The 12211-nt window shown below is 35.9% G+C and overlaps 1 protein-coding gene across 1 annotated transcript in view; it reads right to left on the reverse strand.

Annotated features, from left to right (window-relative positions):
• ube3c (ubiquitin protein ligase E3C) overlaps positions 1 to 11598 on the reverse strand; it is a 29838-nt gene extending 18240 nt beyond the window's left edge. The window contains exons 1-14 of the mRNA XM_052561316.1: positions 11444 to 11598; positions 10287 to 10425; positions 9976 to 10029; positions 9518 to 9592; positions 9263 to 9409; positions 8960 to 9075; positions 8677 to 8834; positions 8375 to 8528; positions 7071 to 7291; positions 6814 to 6965; positions 6545 to 6732; positions 1796 to 1882; positions 1547 to 1701; positions 1101 to 1327 (exon numbers count right to left, since the gene is read on the reverse strand). Coding sequence (XP_052417276.1) covers positions 1101 to 1327; positions 1547 to 1701; positions 1796 to 1882; positions 6545 to 6732; positions 6814 to 6965; positions 7071 to 7291; positions 8375 to 8528; positions 8677 to 8834; positions 8960 to 9075; positions 9263 to 9409; positions 9518 to 9592; positions 9976 to 10029; positions 10287 to 10352 — 1800 coding nt within the window. The 5' untranslated portion in view covers positions 10353 to 10425; positions 11444 to 11598. The remainder of the gene's footprint in view (positions 1 to 1100; positions 1328 to 1546; positions 1702 to 1795; positions 1883 to 6544; positions 6733 to 6813; positions 6966 to 7070; positions 7292 to 8374; positions 8529 to 8676; positions 8835 to 8959; positions 9076 to 9262; positions 9410 to 9517; positions 9593 to 9975; positions 10030 to 10286; positions 10426 to 11443) is intronic.
• Positions 11599 to 12211: the final 613 nt, after the last annotated feature.

Genomic DNA, 12211 nt, shown 5'->3' on the forward strand with positions numbered 1-12211 from the left:
GAATTCCTAAGAATTAAAAAAAAGCATTTTACTGCTGCACTGCTTTAAAACTATAACTACTGTTTAAATAAATTGTTTGTTTATTATTATTATTTTGTATATTACATTTTTATACATATATTCATTTTACACATTTGTCCGAACTAAGACTAATGATCTTAATTATCAGCAACATGAACCTGAACAATAGGTTTTGAAAATGAATTGTGAAGTCTGGATTCTTGTGCATGTACATTGATGAATACACAATATAACCAATAGTGGAAAAATATATTTTTTTACGTCTATACAGACAGCTGTGTGAACTGTTTTGAGTGCACCAATCACAGGTTTGGAGTCAAATGTAAAATCTGGTAATGATTTCTTTCATTAAAGAGGAACATTCCTTTTAAAGCTGCAGATGCTAACAAGCTCCTGGAGAAACGTATGTACTCTAATATGTATCATATAATTAAATAAATTGCTTCACATTCATTTTTATAATGCATCAATCACTAAGATAAAGGTTTATAAATCATGACCTTTCATTTTTAAATGTCAATGTTGAAAAGCTCTACAAATCTACTGAAAAGATTTTTAGTTAAATGAAAGGACAAAAGAAGGTCAATGAGCTGTCAACAGCAAGCAGGAGATCTGGTCATCCTGTACACATAAATAATGAGCAAGAAGACGAGGAAGAGGATGATGGAAGAAGACAGAGAGGGAAGACAGCTGACTAATATCCTAACGCTGTTGTTCAGCTCACTTAGTCTTGGCAAACAACCTATTAATTTCCTGAGTGAGTGGTCTTCCTGCCTGGCTGATCAGCACTGATGGCCCTAACAGATGCTGAGACTATTCGCCTCATTAATTGTCAGTTCATTTAATTAGGTCATCAAAGACATTGTTAGCACTGCTAATACAGCGACCGGTTAAACGTGACGCCCACCATCCACTAAAGATATTATCAGTGTTAACGAATATTGAGTTCATACTAGTGAGAATCTTCTCAGTACTGGTAACATTTAATCCCTTTAAACTACAACACTTTATGACCGTGAATATGCCATTAATTTCAGCTATGAAATAAGAGTGTGAGATGTAGATATGGAGTGAATCACCTTAAAGAGCTGGACCCATCGTTTCTGCCTAGCTTGAATGTGCTGCTGAACTTGGCTGTTAGTTTTCACCCCGACGCTGCGAAACGCAGCTACATACTCCTCTTTGTGCTCCGTCTTAGTCTCAGGATAGGCCAGCTTGATGATTCCCAGACAGGCGTCCCGCAAACACCGAGACAATGTCACCAACTCAGCCAGAGAGAAGGGCATCATCGACGTCTGGCTCTGACCTACCGTGCAATCAGAGACATTTATTTGTAACATTCAATTTTCAAAGAAATTTGGCAACGAGAAACTAAAATTTCAGGAGTGCTGTAGAATTAACAAAGACCTTAATCAAAAGAAGGTGAAAGAATAAAAGACCTGATGTGTTCTAATGTATTCTATTAAATGCTTCAATATATTATGATACAGTAATTTGTACATATTTGCAGAATAGATGTTAATACCGTCTGCTGAGCCAAAGAACTCGCTGTCGTGCACAGAGATGAGTGAATGACTGAAGAGTGAACTGAAGAGATAGAAGAGGGGGATGATCCTGTTGGCGTCCTCCAGAGACATTGGAGAACCTCGAGACATCACTTGCAACAAGGGAACCATAGAGCTACACAAAAGACAGGGCAAAAGAAAAATGGTTAATATCGTTAATATTATATTAAAGTACACATTTAAAAGAAAAACCAATGTAGAAATCTCACCCTGTGATCATTTTAGTCTTCATAGATGTGATTAAATGCCATAGGTGTCTAAGAAAGCGAGCGTTGAAGGCTAAACTGTACAAAAGCCTGAAAAAGACAAAAAATAGATAGAAAGAATATAGATCTTTAAGTACAAGAGTTGATAATACCAAACATTATGTAGATTAATAAACAATACCCTTACTGAACATAACCCACCACCACTTTTAGTCAAAGGTGCTACAGGAACTACTCTCATCACTAAATGTTCAAATAACCACATCTCCTGCCCATAAAACCCAAACAGTACAGCAGGACTAATAAAATAGAAAAAAATATAAACAACCCAGTGAGCTGGAATTTCTCGTCTTTGTATGTGACCACAGGAAAGATTAAATGAGCCATTAAGCTTTATTTAGGTGAGGCACCTTCCATTAGTAAACTAGCGGTCTGCTTCAGGGTCGTAAACAGACCAGTGGTTCCTGTGGGGGCTCCATTTCAGTTAATGACAGCCAGAGAGACAATGTAGCACGGCCTCAACTGCTTGACCGTAGAAGTAGTGTTGCTATCACAAATTAGATTCTGTGTTTAGGTCGCACCAAATCATTAAACCTAACAGCCGTCACACCAGGGTGTGAGAAATCACTCTGGGGGTTACTTGTTTTGTGTCAAAGCGTGAAAGAATAAATAAAGCATAATTAGAAGTAACTGAGGGAGAAGATACAGTTAAAGCTGAGGTTAAGGTAAGATGTAAATCCACTTCACACAAAGCACTTCTGTTTACAATTTTATAGACCTTTCTGCCCAATATGCTATATTAACTAACGTTGACAATAAAATAATAACACAGCAATAGCAGAACTCTCACTGATAAATGGATGAAACGCTGAAGTAGACAAACAATTCTAAATTAAATAAAATGGACACACAAAGCAAAATGTTATCAGGTTTTCATTTTCTCAAAATAATAAAAAATGTTTTACACGTGTTTGAAATTGAATCAAAGCTATAGAACTATATTATATCTAAGTCAATGTCACTGTTATAATAACTCCATTATCTTTTATTAATATTAATAATGTGACAAGTCTTTTAAATGCATGTTCTTTGCATCTAATCACAATTTAAAATCATCTTCATAGAATTTTTAAATTGCCAAAACAAATACAGCAAGCTTAACATTAATGAGAAATTTCCATGGACAAGACCCAAGTGCGCCATTTACACTAACTCAGTCTGATACTATAATGACCTTGTTTAGTGTGAAATACCGCCATACTCTTCACTTTAAAATATGATCATGTTTTAAAGGCAACCAAGTTTGCACGCTCACTGGGCGCTTCTTTAAAGGTTGTAAATCAGAGCCAGCTGTTATACCTCTTGTAAAACTATCCCATCCACTCCTGCAGGAATTAATCTTCCTAGGCCAGCTAATTATTTTGTACAGATATCCGATAATGATAAAGTAGTGAAGGCAGGATTTATGATAAAAGCCTTCTCCTTCTGGACGGAGCTGTAAAATATAAAAATACCTCCAAAATAAATGGAGGAAAATACAGCATGAGGAAAGAATATGTAGGAAAACATAATGGAAATCCAAGAGGTTTATTTAATGCGTGAATGAAAGCAGAACCTGCAAAAGAAGTCTAAGGTGTCTCACAGAAACAATTTTGAGTTGCATCAACTTTGAAATGTGCTTTATAGGATATGTTATACTTTATTTATTTCCGATTACTCTATATTTTCAAAGAACTATTAAAAATATTAAACAGTCTTACAAATAGGTTCATTTTGTTCTGTCATTTTTGTCTATGAAAAAAGCATTTTAATTAGACCATAATATGAGTGTTAAATAGACTCAATTTTAAGAAAAGTATCTTTCCCACATAAAAAAAAAACATGTCAATCATTAATCAAAATAAATAAGTATTTGTAGAGAAAATGTAAGCTCCCAAAATAATTTATAAGTAATATAATAAAACATTAGCTAGCAACATTTTTTTTTTTTTTGGGAAATGCTCAAAAGAAATTATTTTTAAGAAATTACAAAAAAAATAAAAATTAAAAAAAAAAAACATTCCCCTACTGAAAAAGAAAATGTTTTTTAAAAGTTACAATTTTGGTTAAAGTGGGACGATTTTTTCTAAAATGTAAGGGGTTTGTGAATGCTGCCTCCTCTACTGTGAAGACTGTTTTCTGATTAAGATTTTAATACACAATACAACTTTGATATTGAGAAAAGGTATAGACTAGGATGCACACTGCATGAGTGGAAACTTGAAACTAGTTCAGATTGGTTTACTGACACCACCTTTTAATGCTCAATGGTTTTATCTGATATCTCTCTCCCTCATTAAACCAGACGTTCTCCTCTTCCCTGTCTTTCATTCGGTCTCTCTCCATCACTTTCCTCCTTTCTTTCATTCTATCTGCTGAATCCTGTTCTCATTTTGTCAACACTGCAGAACCAGAAGTACATAAAGCGAAGGTGATTGAGAGTAGAGCTCATTACACTAATTGATGAGTGGCAGCAATTAAAACTGCTCTGGTAATAAAAATAAAAAAAACATAGTTAGATGAGACTAAACTGCCTGATCGCAATGTTGCTTTATCGTTAAATAAAATGAAAACCAGAAGATTAAAAAAAAAATGAACAATCTGCTTCTAGACCTGACAGTTTGATGTTGGGGAATCTTTTTATACACGTATAAAAGTGCATCCAGTTCTCATCTGATTGCAGCTCTTTTTATTAATTAGAGTGGTCCATCATGCCCACATGATCTTGATGTAAGAGAGTGATTATGTTCATATTTCAGGGATATATATATATATATATATATATATTAGGGCTGTCAAAAATAGCACGTTAATGACGTTAATTAGTTGTTTGTTGTTAATTACGTCAAATTTTTTATGCATTTCACGCATGCGCAGTGTGACAAATTATTCAGGTCAGGAAAGTCTTGTCGCTCTCTGAATTCTCAAGATAGTAAAAAACAGCGGCGAGTGCAGCGACAAAAACACCGAAGAAGCTTAAGGTTTTACCCCAGTTACTCTCAAATACATTCATGCCAAGCTCGATAAACAGAGACGACTTTGGTGGAGCTTCTTCCTGTTATAGCGTCCTGTGTTTCACACTGCGCATGCGCAGAATGCCTACATGCAATGCAGCGAAAATTACAGCTGTTTGGGAAAGCAATACGCATTTTCACTTGGTTTTACTGGCACTTGAAGCCTTCAGAACATGAAAATATTGATCCTAAAGTATTGTGGCAGAGCAAATGAACACCTCCTAAAAACAAGAATGCCCAGAGTGCTGCTTATGTGATGGTGGCGCATGTTTGTGTTTCTGAGTTCATTCTTTCGAGTTTCTCTATGCATAATTTCATAGATATGTGGCTATATTTAACCACTGGTTCACCTAAAACTCTTACACTATCTGTAGTTAAATGGCATGGTTTAATATAATGCTCAGGTAAATTTAATCTAAGTAAATGTTAAACTTTTGAAATTCAGAAAAAAAGAACCACATATTGATGAATCAATACATGAAAATTATGTATCTGTGTCCTGTTATTTATCTTTTGGTATGCATTTCAGAAAAAAAAAAAGGGTTAGGATTCAGGTGTAATTGCAAATAGTGATTAATCATGATTAATCTGAAAACTGAAAATTCTGATTAATTTGATTAAAAATTTTAATCATTTGACAGCCCTAATATATATATATATATATATATATATATATATATGAACACATACATAGCGCAAAAGAACCGGTGAACCGTTTTTTTTTTTTTTCGATCGGTTTATTGAATCGAACTGTCCGAAAGAACCGGTTTGCCGAAAATAACCGAACTTCCCATCACTACTGGTGATCTGAGAACCGATGCAACCGGTTCTTGACTCGAGAACAAGTCAATCTTTTGTTCGTTATCTGGCTCAGCTCGGTGTTCATCTTCAGTTCTCTCTTCACAGCAGTTCAGTCAGTGTACTGTTTGAGTAAATTAATTACTCCACTATATTAGTTTATTTTGACTCAGAGGGAGTGTCAGCCACATTAAAAAAAGTTAACAGCTTAAGTCATTTGTGGATTAATGTTTATTGGAGACGTGAACTGTTTCAAACGATTCAGTTCGATTTGGTGAACTGGTTCAAGAAGAACCAGTTAAATAAAATGATTAATTCGCGAACCGGATATACACTGCAGTTAACACGCTCACAACAGACACGGAAGAGAAGACAATGCTGAATAAAGTCATAATTTTTTTTATTTTTGAACCAAAATGTATTTTCGATGCTTCAAAATATTCTAACGGACCCTCTGATGTCACATGGACTACTTTGATGATGTTTTTCTTACCTTTCTGGACAAGGACAGTAGACCGTACACACAGCTTCAATGGAGGGACTGAGAGCTCTCGGACTAAATCTAAAATATCTTAAACTGTGTTCCGAAGACGGACAGAGGTATCACGGGTTTAGAACGACATGAAGGGTGAGTTATTAATGACATAATTTACCTTTTTTGGTGTACTAACCCTTTAAAGTTTTAGCATATTGTTTGCAAACTGCAATTGATTAATTAAAAACAAAGTAGTTGATATGCTGTGTTGTTTTTTTTTTGTTTAGTAGCAGTAATCTTCAGTTATTAGCCGTGTCCACTGTATTTTTTGTTGGTTTTCTTGAGACCCCTTGAAATGATCAGGACGCCCATTGGCCCCCCCCCCCCAATCAAAATTGTCTGGAGTCGCCACTGCATATATCTTACCTGACTCTGGGCACCATCATACGATGTTGCACCATCAGCGTGTGACAGATGGAGGCCATCATGGTGAAGATGTCTTCACTTGCTGAGTCTCTCCACACTAATGTAAGCAGAGCGTTAGTCTGCTGCTTGGTGTCCATCTTCTGTACACACTCCTCTGTTATATAATGCACAGATATCCAACTGCCATCCTTTAAAAAATAAGACAGAATTATATTCATCAATTTAAGAACACATTTGCACACTGTGAAGCTCTCTGAATGTGTGTGTACCTGTGCAGCAGGAGGCTGTACGGTCATTTCTTCCTCATCTTCTGAATCACTGTTGATGTCAGCTGTACTGTTACACTCCGTCACTGGCAACAATGGCAACAGAGTCTGGAGCGCATTCAGGTACAACAGCAACCCTTCCTCGGAGAGTGAACCTATATAAACAAAATGGACAAAATCATTTTATTCACTGATCGGGCACCTTGCTAACACACAGTATATTAGTGATACTGTAACGTGCCATTAAGCAGAAGGCTTACCCAGTCCTGATTCCCCAACTGATAGCACAAAATAAAATAGCCAGGGAGCCTGAGCTCTGGCCTGGGCAGAGGAGGCTATGGTGGCCTGAAGTGACCAAAGGAAGTTCTGAAATGGGAAAGCTAGTTTTGGGTCTGACAAGGCTGGCACAAAGAAATGATAGATTTGTTCAGTGAAAGGCACTGAAATGAACTCCTCGGTGAAGGCTGAAAAAACAAACTGCCTGTGAATCAAAGAAGAAAAAAAAGGTTGAGAACCTGTGAATTTATTATTATTTATTGTAACTGTACTGTATGTTTCAGTCTGCAATAAGGACCTAATTCTTTTTTCTATACATCACAATTAATAGAAATTTTAATACTAATATACTTCCCAATAAATATACAAACGCATGTATGCACATAGCTATTTGTGCATCTATGAGACAACAAATTCAACAACCTTTTTCTTTTGCCAACACGAGAGCTCTGACTTAGAAGAACGTAGTTAGTTTCCCTAATTTAAGCATACATATAAAAAAAATAATAATAAATAAATAAATAAATAATATTTTATTTAACTGACATTACAGTAATACAATAATTCTAAAGGATGTATTTTACAATTGCCTTATGGACAAAAAGTTTTAAAATAAATAGAAGTGACACCACCATAATTTGATGTATCCACACTGGAATTAAACCTTACAAATTAACCCCTAAAACTTCTGAATAGTAGTGTAAAATTATTAAAAAACATTATTTTTTTTAATTTTTAAATGTTCATTTAAATCATAAGGTTTTGGGGGGAAACATGGTTTGTCTGCTTACATGCCTCTGTGTGTGTGTGTGTGTGTGTGTGTGTGTGTGTGTGTGTAAGAGAGAGAAAGAGTGAGAGAAAGAAAGAGGGCAAACACGAAACTATATGCACAAGCTTCTTCTCTCGCGCTCATGTCGTTCTTCAGAGAGAAAAGCAAAGAAAACAGCAGTGTCCGTCAATCAGAGTGTTAGAATGGAGGGTAAATGTTGTGTAAACATTACATGTTGAGTCAATGAGTCTGTCTGGGGTTTACTACTCTCTGCAAACACAGCAGTGAGAGAACTACTGTCCATTGGTCCCCTGGAAGGATAAAGCTAACGGTCTGCAATAAGCGGTCAGTGTGCAGCCTTTTACTGAGTGGGACCCATGCAACACACACACCAAAACAAAGACATTCCTCTAACAGCTTCAACTAAATGCTCTTCTCAGCATGTATAGAATAAGAGGCAATGAATCATTTGAATCAATTAGACTTTTTTTCCCAGTATGCACCTCTGTGAATATGTACCTGGTATCTGGGGGGCAGGAGCTGTATGTAAAGTGCAGAGGTTTGATCGTGTGCTCCAGCAATGTCTGTGCCAGTGGAATGGAAGGGGCATCTCTATACTCTAGACTCGATGGCAACTTGTGATTCACTAAAACATACAGAGATCTGTAGTAACCTAAAAGAGAAAAAAAAATGATTACGATAGATAACGGTTGCAAACTTAAGCTAAATTAAAAAGAGTATCTTACGTAATTTCTCTAACTAAATATACTCATCTGTTAACCCTAATGAAGATAAATCTAACATGGGGCAAAACTCTGTACCTTTCTCTACCATATAGTGCAATATTTGTTCAATTAGTGCAGTGACATAGTTTTCATCCTGTAGAAAGGGCAAGTATGTTCTCTCAGATGAAAACACCTCCAGCATCCTCATCGGGACGGCCACATTTAGACTGTCATCCTCAAATGCTTGCAATAACCTTAAACAGACAGAGAAAATGCTTAGCAGCCAACCAACAAGACGATCTAAAGGTTTACATGTGACTGTGATTTATTTTGGGAATGCTTCTACACAAAGCGGTATCTGAAGACCATCTCATTTTACCTGCAACAGTGCCCCAGTATCCTCTTGATCTGAAACAGACAGCTCTGTCTTTCTGGCCCCGTCAGCAGCTTCACGAACTGAGCATGATGCTTTACCAAACTCTGACACATCCAGATCTGCACAGTTAAGACATTAACCTCCATAAATGACAATGAAGGTTCATGACTTTATAAAGTCAGTGACACCATAACAATACCAATCTGTCCAACTTCTTTTTTCTTCAAAACACATTAAAATGGCAAATAACAAAGCATCACTGAGCCTCATCTGGCAATAACACCTTTTTAAACCTGCAGTCCTTACCATTCTGTGTCTGTCTTCACTAAGTCTGTAAAAAAACAGAAGCTGGCGAGCAAGTTGGCTGAGTATGGCACTGTCTGTGAGCTGAGGGCCAGAGCCTGACTGGCACTGACACACACAGTGGTCAAAGAAGCCCCTCTGAATGGCATACTAAAAGAGAAAGAGTAATTAGGAATTTAACAAACAGTCTATCAACTACAAGAACACAAACATGCTCTCTGTTTAAAGAAAGTAAGTGTTTAAACCACTGTCACATACTTGCTGTTTCCTGTCTTGGTATCCCCTTATGTATGACTGAATGATGATTGCATTTTTTAGTCTTTTCCTCTCATCCTGTGGAAAAACAAAGATGAGTTTGCAACTTTAAGTTTCATATCCTCATTTCGAGCTCTAAAACGAAAATATATATTATGCAGAAATACTATACACGTCATGGGTACAATGGCAGCAAAAAGTATTTTTACTCTCAAGACACACTTGAAAATGTTACTGCATTCGATCAATTAGTCAACCCAAGCTTTTTTTTTTTTTTTTTAACTAACATCAGTTTTACATTTATTCATTTAGCAGACAGTTTCATCCATGAAGAATACAACAAGTGATTCATCATTAAGAAGTGCTCATAATACAAAGGTTTAGACATTATTTAGAACTTTTCTGTCCTATTTTTACCATAAAACACAGCACTTTAAAATGCCATAATGGACGATTCTCACCTCCCTTTTCCTTCTTTCTTCTTGTGTTCGATGAAGAAGTGACGCTTTTTCCTCCTGTACAAAACACACATGTGAGACATATCAAAATAGATCCAATATCAAAATGATACAACCATTTTTGCCAGATTCATGTAGTCCATATGTTAAAATCCTTTACACCAAAAACTCTCAAATATACCATATCAGCATTTTCCAAGTAATAATCATAGTAGACGAAAGTAGTGATGCACAGAACTAGACACATTTGTGTAAACAAAGTAGTCTGGATTTAGACACTTTGATCATTCAGCCATCCTTTAGGGAAAACTTACTTTTCTGCTAGCACCTCCAAGGGACACCTTGGGTGTTCTCTTGAAATCTCCCTCAAAACTGAACATTGTTACACTCTTTCCATCGAGCAGCGATCAACTCAAGTACCCTTTGTGCAGAGCAACAAAGTGCTGTTTGTGCCTATGAGACAGAGAAAACACAAAGCTCATGAGACTGATGTTAATCCAATGAACTAATCGTAATAAAATCTGCTCTGTCTCACAACAGAATTCATGTTTGCAACTAACAATAAACACTGGCCAAGAAGACAAAAATATGTGCATGACAAGCTTAAATACATACTACTGTGAATAAAGCAAGCAGTTATGATGAAGATATTTGAAGCAACTTTATCCATGTGGTAATGTAGATAACTGAAGAGGGGCAGAAGGTCACAGTGGGACTGAATGGAAACTGTCACTACAGCAGAAACTAACCTGGCACTTCAGCAGGTGTCAAAAGCACGAAACATAGACAAAAATCTCAAGAAACATTTTAAAAACAAAAACCTGAAGTCTGGAAATAGACGTTTGATTCATACAAATATCTGTGTGGATGAAAAGTGCCTTGCCCTGCGGTCTCATCTGAGCGAGAATATGTTCTAGAAAGGGTAGTGTTTCATAAGAGACAAATACATTAACGGTATGTCTCCAGCCAGGCTAACGTTAGTTAGCTTGCTAACCTACAGAACAAGCAAAGAATCACAATACCAGAAGTTCATCATAATTTATGAACGCGTTCTTTGATGTTTTATGTCTAAATGAGCACTCGTGCTGTAGAAGACACAGGGTTACGGTGGTTTTCTCTTCAGTCAGATCGACTGAACTTCTCTTTTAGCCTTTCGGCTAAAGGTTCTTTGACTAGCTAGCTAATGACTCAGCAGCAGGTCAGTTGTGTTTCGCCTCGACAATTCACCATTTATCAGTAATTTATATGTAAACGTATATGTTATTGGGGTCTGTCAACGTTTAGCGAGAGTTAAGGCAGTAATTTTGACCATCAATGTAGTAACTCTGTTCCGACATGATAGTTGAGCTTGATACAAACTTCAGTCATCTGTCTCTCTGGTCGCTTCTAGAGTCTTCTAGTGATTTCAGTAATGTTTTGCCGCTTTTTCTACTGATGAGTCGAATTAATAGATGAAATGCGAATTGTTTACCTGGTTTTATTGAATGCTCAGCCGAACGATACAGTTCAGCGACTGGAAATCAGAGAAAACAGAACCGAAATCGTTGCTCTTGCGCTACTAAACAAACACAACACAGAATGAGAAGAGCCCGCCCACCCAGTAGCACGGTGAAATGTGATTGGACAACATTACATTTCCTCCCAAACGATTGGTTTAATACGGGGTCAATACTGTTACAATTACTTCCTGGATGAATCCCAGCAATTAAAGAAAATCAGTTTCGGTGCAAAGGGTCTAATCTCTGGAAAATGTAACTTAATCATATTCTCTAGATCTTCTTAAAAAATGTCTTATAAAAAGCCTTTCTTTTCTATTTTGATTGTAAGAGATGTAAAAAAAAAAATTAGGAGACTATCCAATATGCCTACTGTTTTTATACAATCTATGGCTCTGAAAACCTTATTTTAAAATGTATACTCAAGTCAGAATGTAAATTATAATAATAATTATTATTATTTTTATTATTATTATTATATTTTTAAAAAGGTTTATTCTAAATATATATGAATAAATAAGTAGATATTTATTTTTGTTCATAGAATATATAAAAATAAACAGATTTTTTATTCAAAACATGTATTCCATTGTATAAATTTTCTCATAATGCATAGCATACCATGACATGTCATACACATAAAAAAAAAAAAAAAAAAAAAACAATCATCTACTGTGAATAAAGTTTTGAAACATAAAAGAAATAGTTAACTGTTAGTTAGTTACACTATAGTTAGTTAGTTA

Source organism: Carassius gibelio, chromosome B7, assembly GCF_023724105.1.
Source record: "Carassius gibelio isolate Cgi1373 ecotype wild population from Czech Republic chromosome B7, carGib1.2-hapl.c, whole genome shotgun sequence".
NCBI lineage: Eukaryota > Metazoa > Chordata > Actinopteri > Cypriniformes > Cyprinidae > Carassius > Carassius gibelio.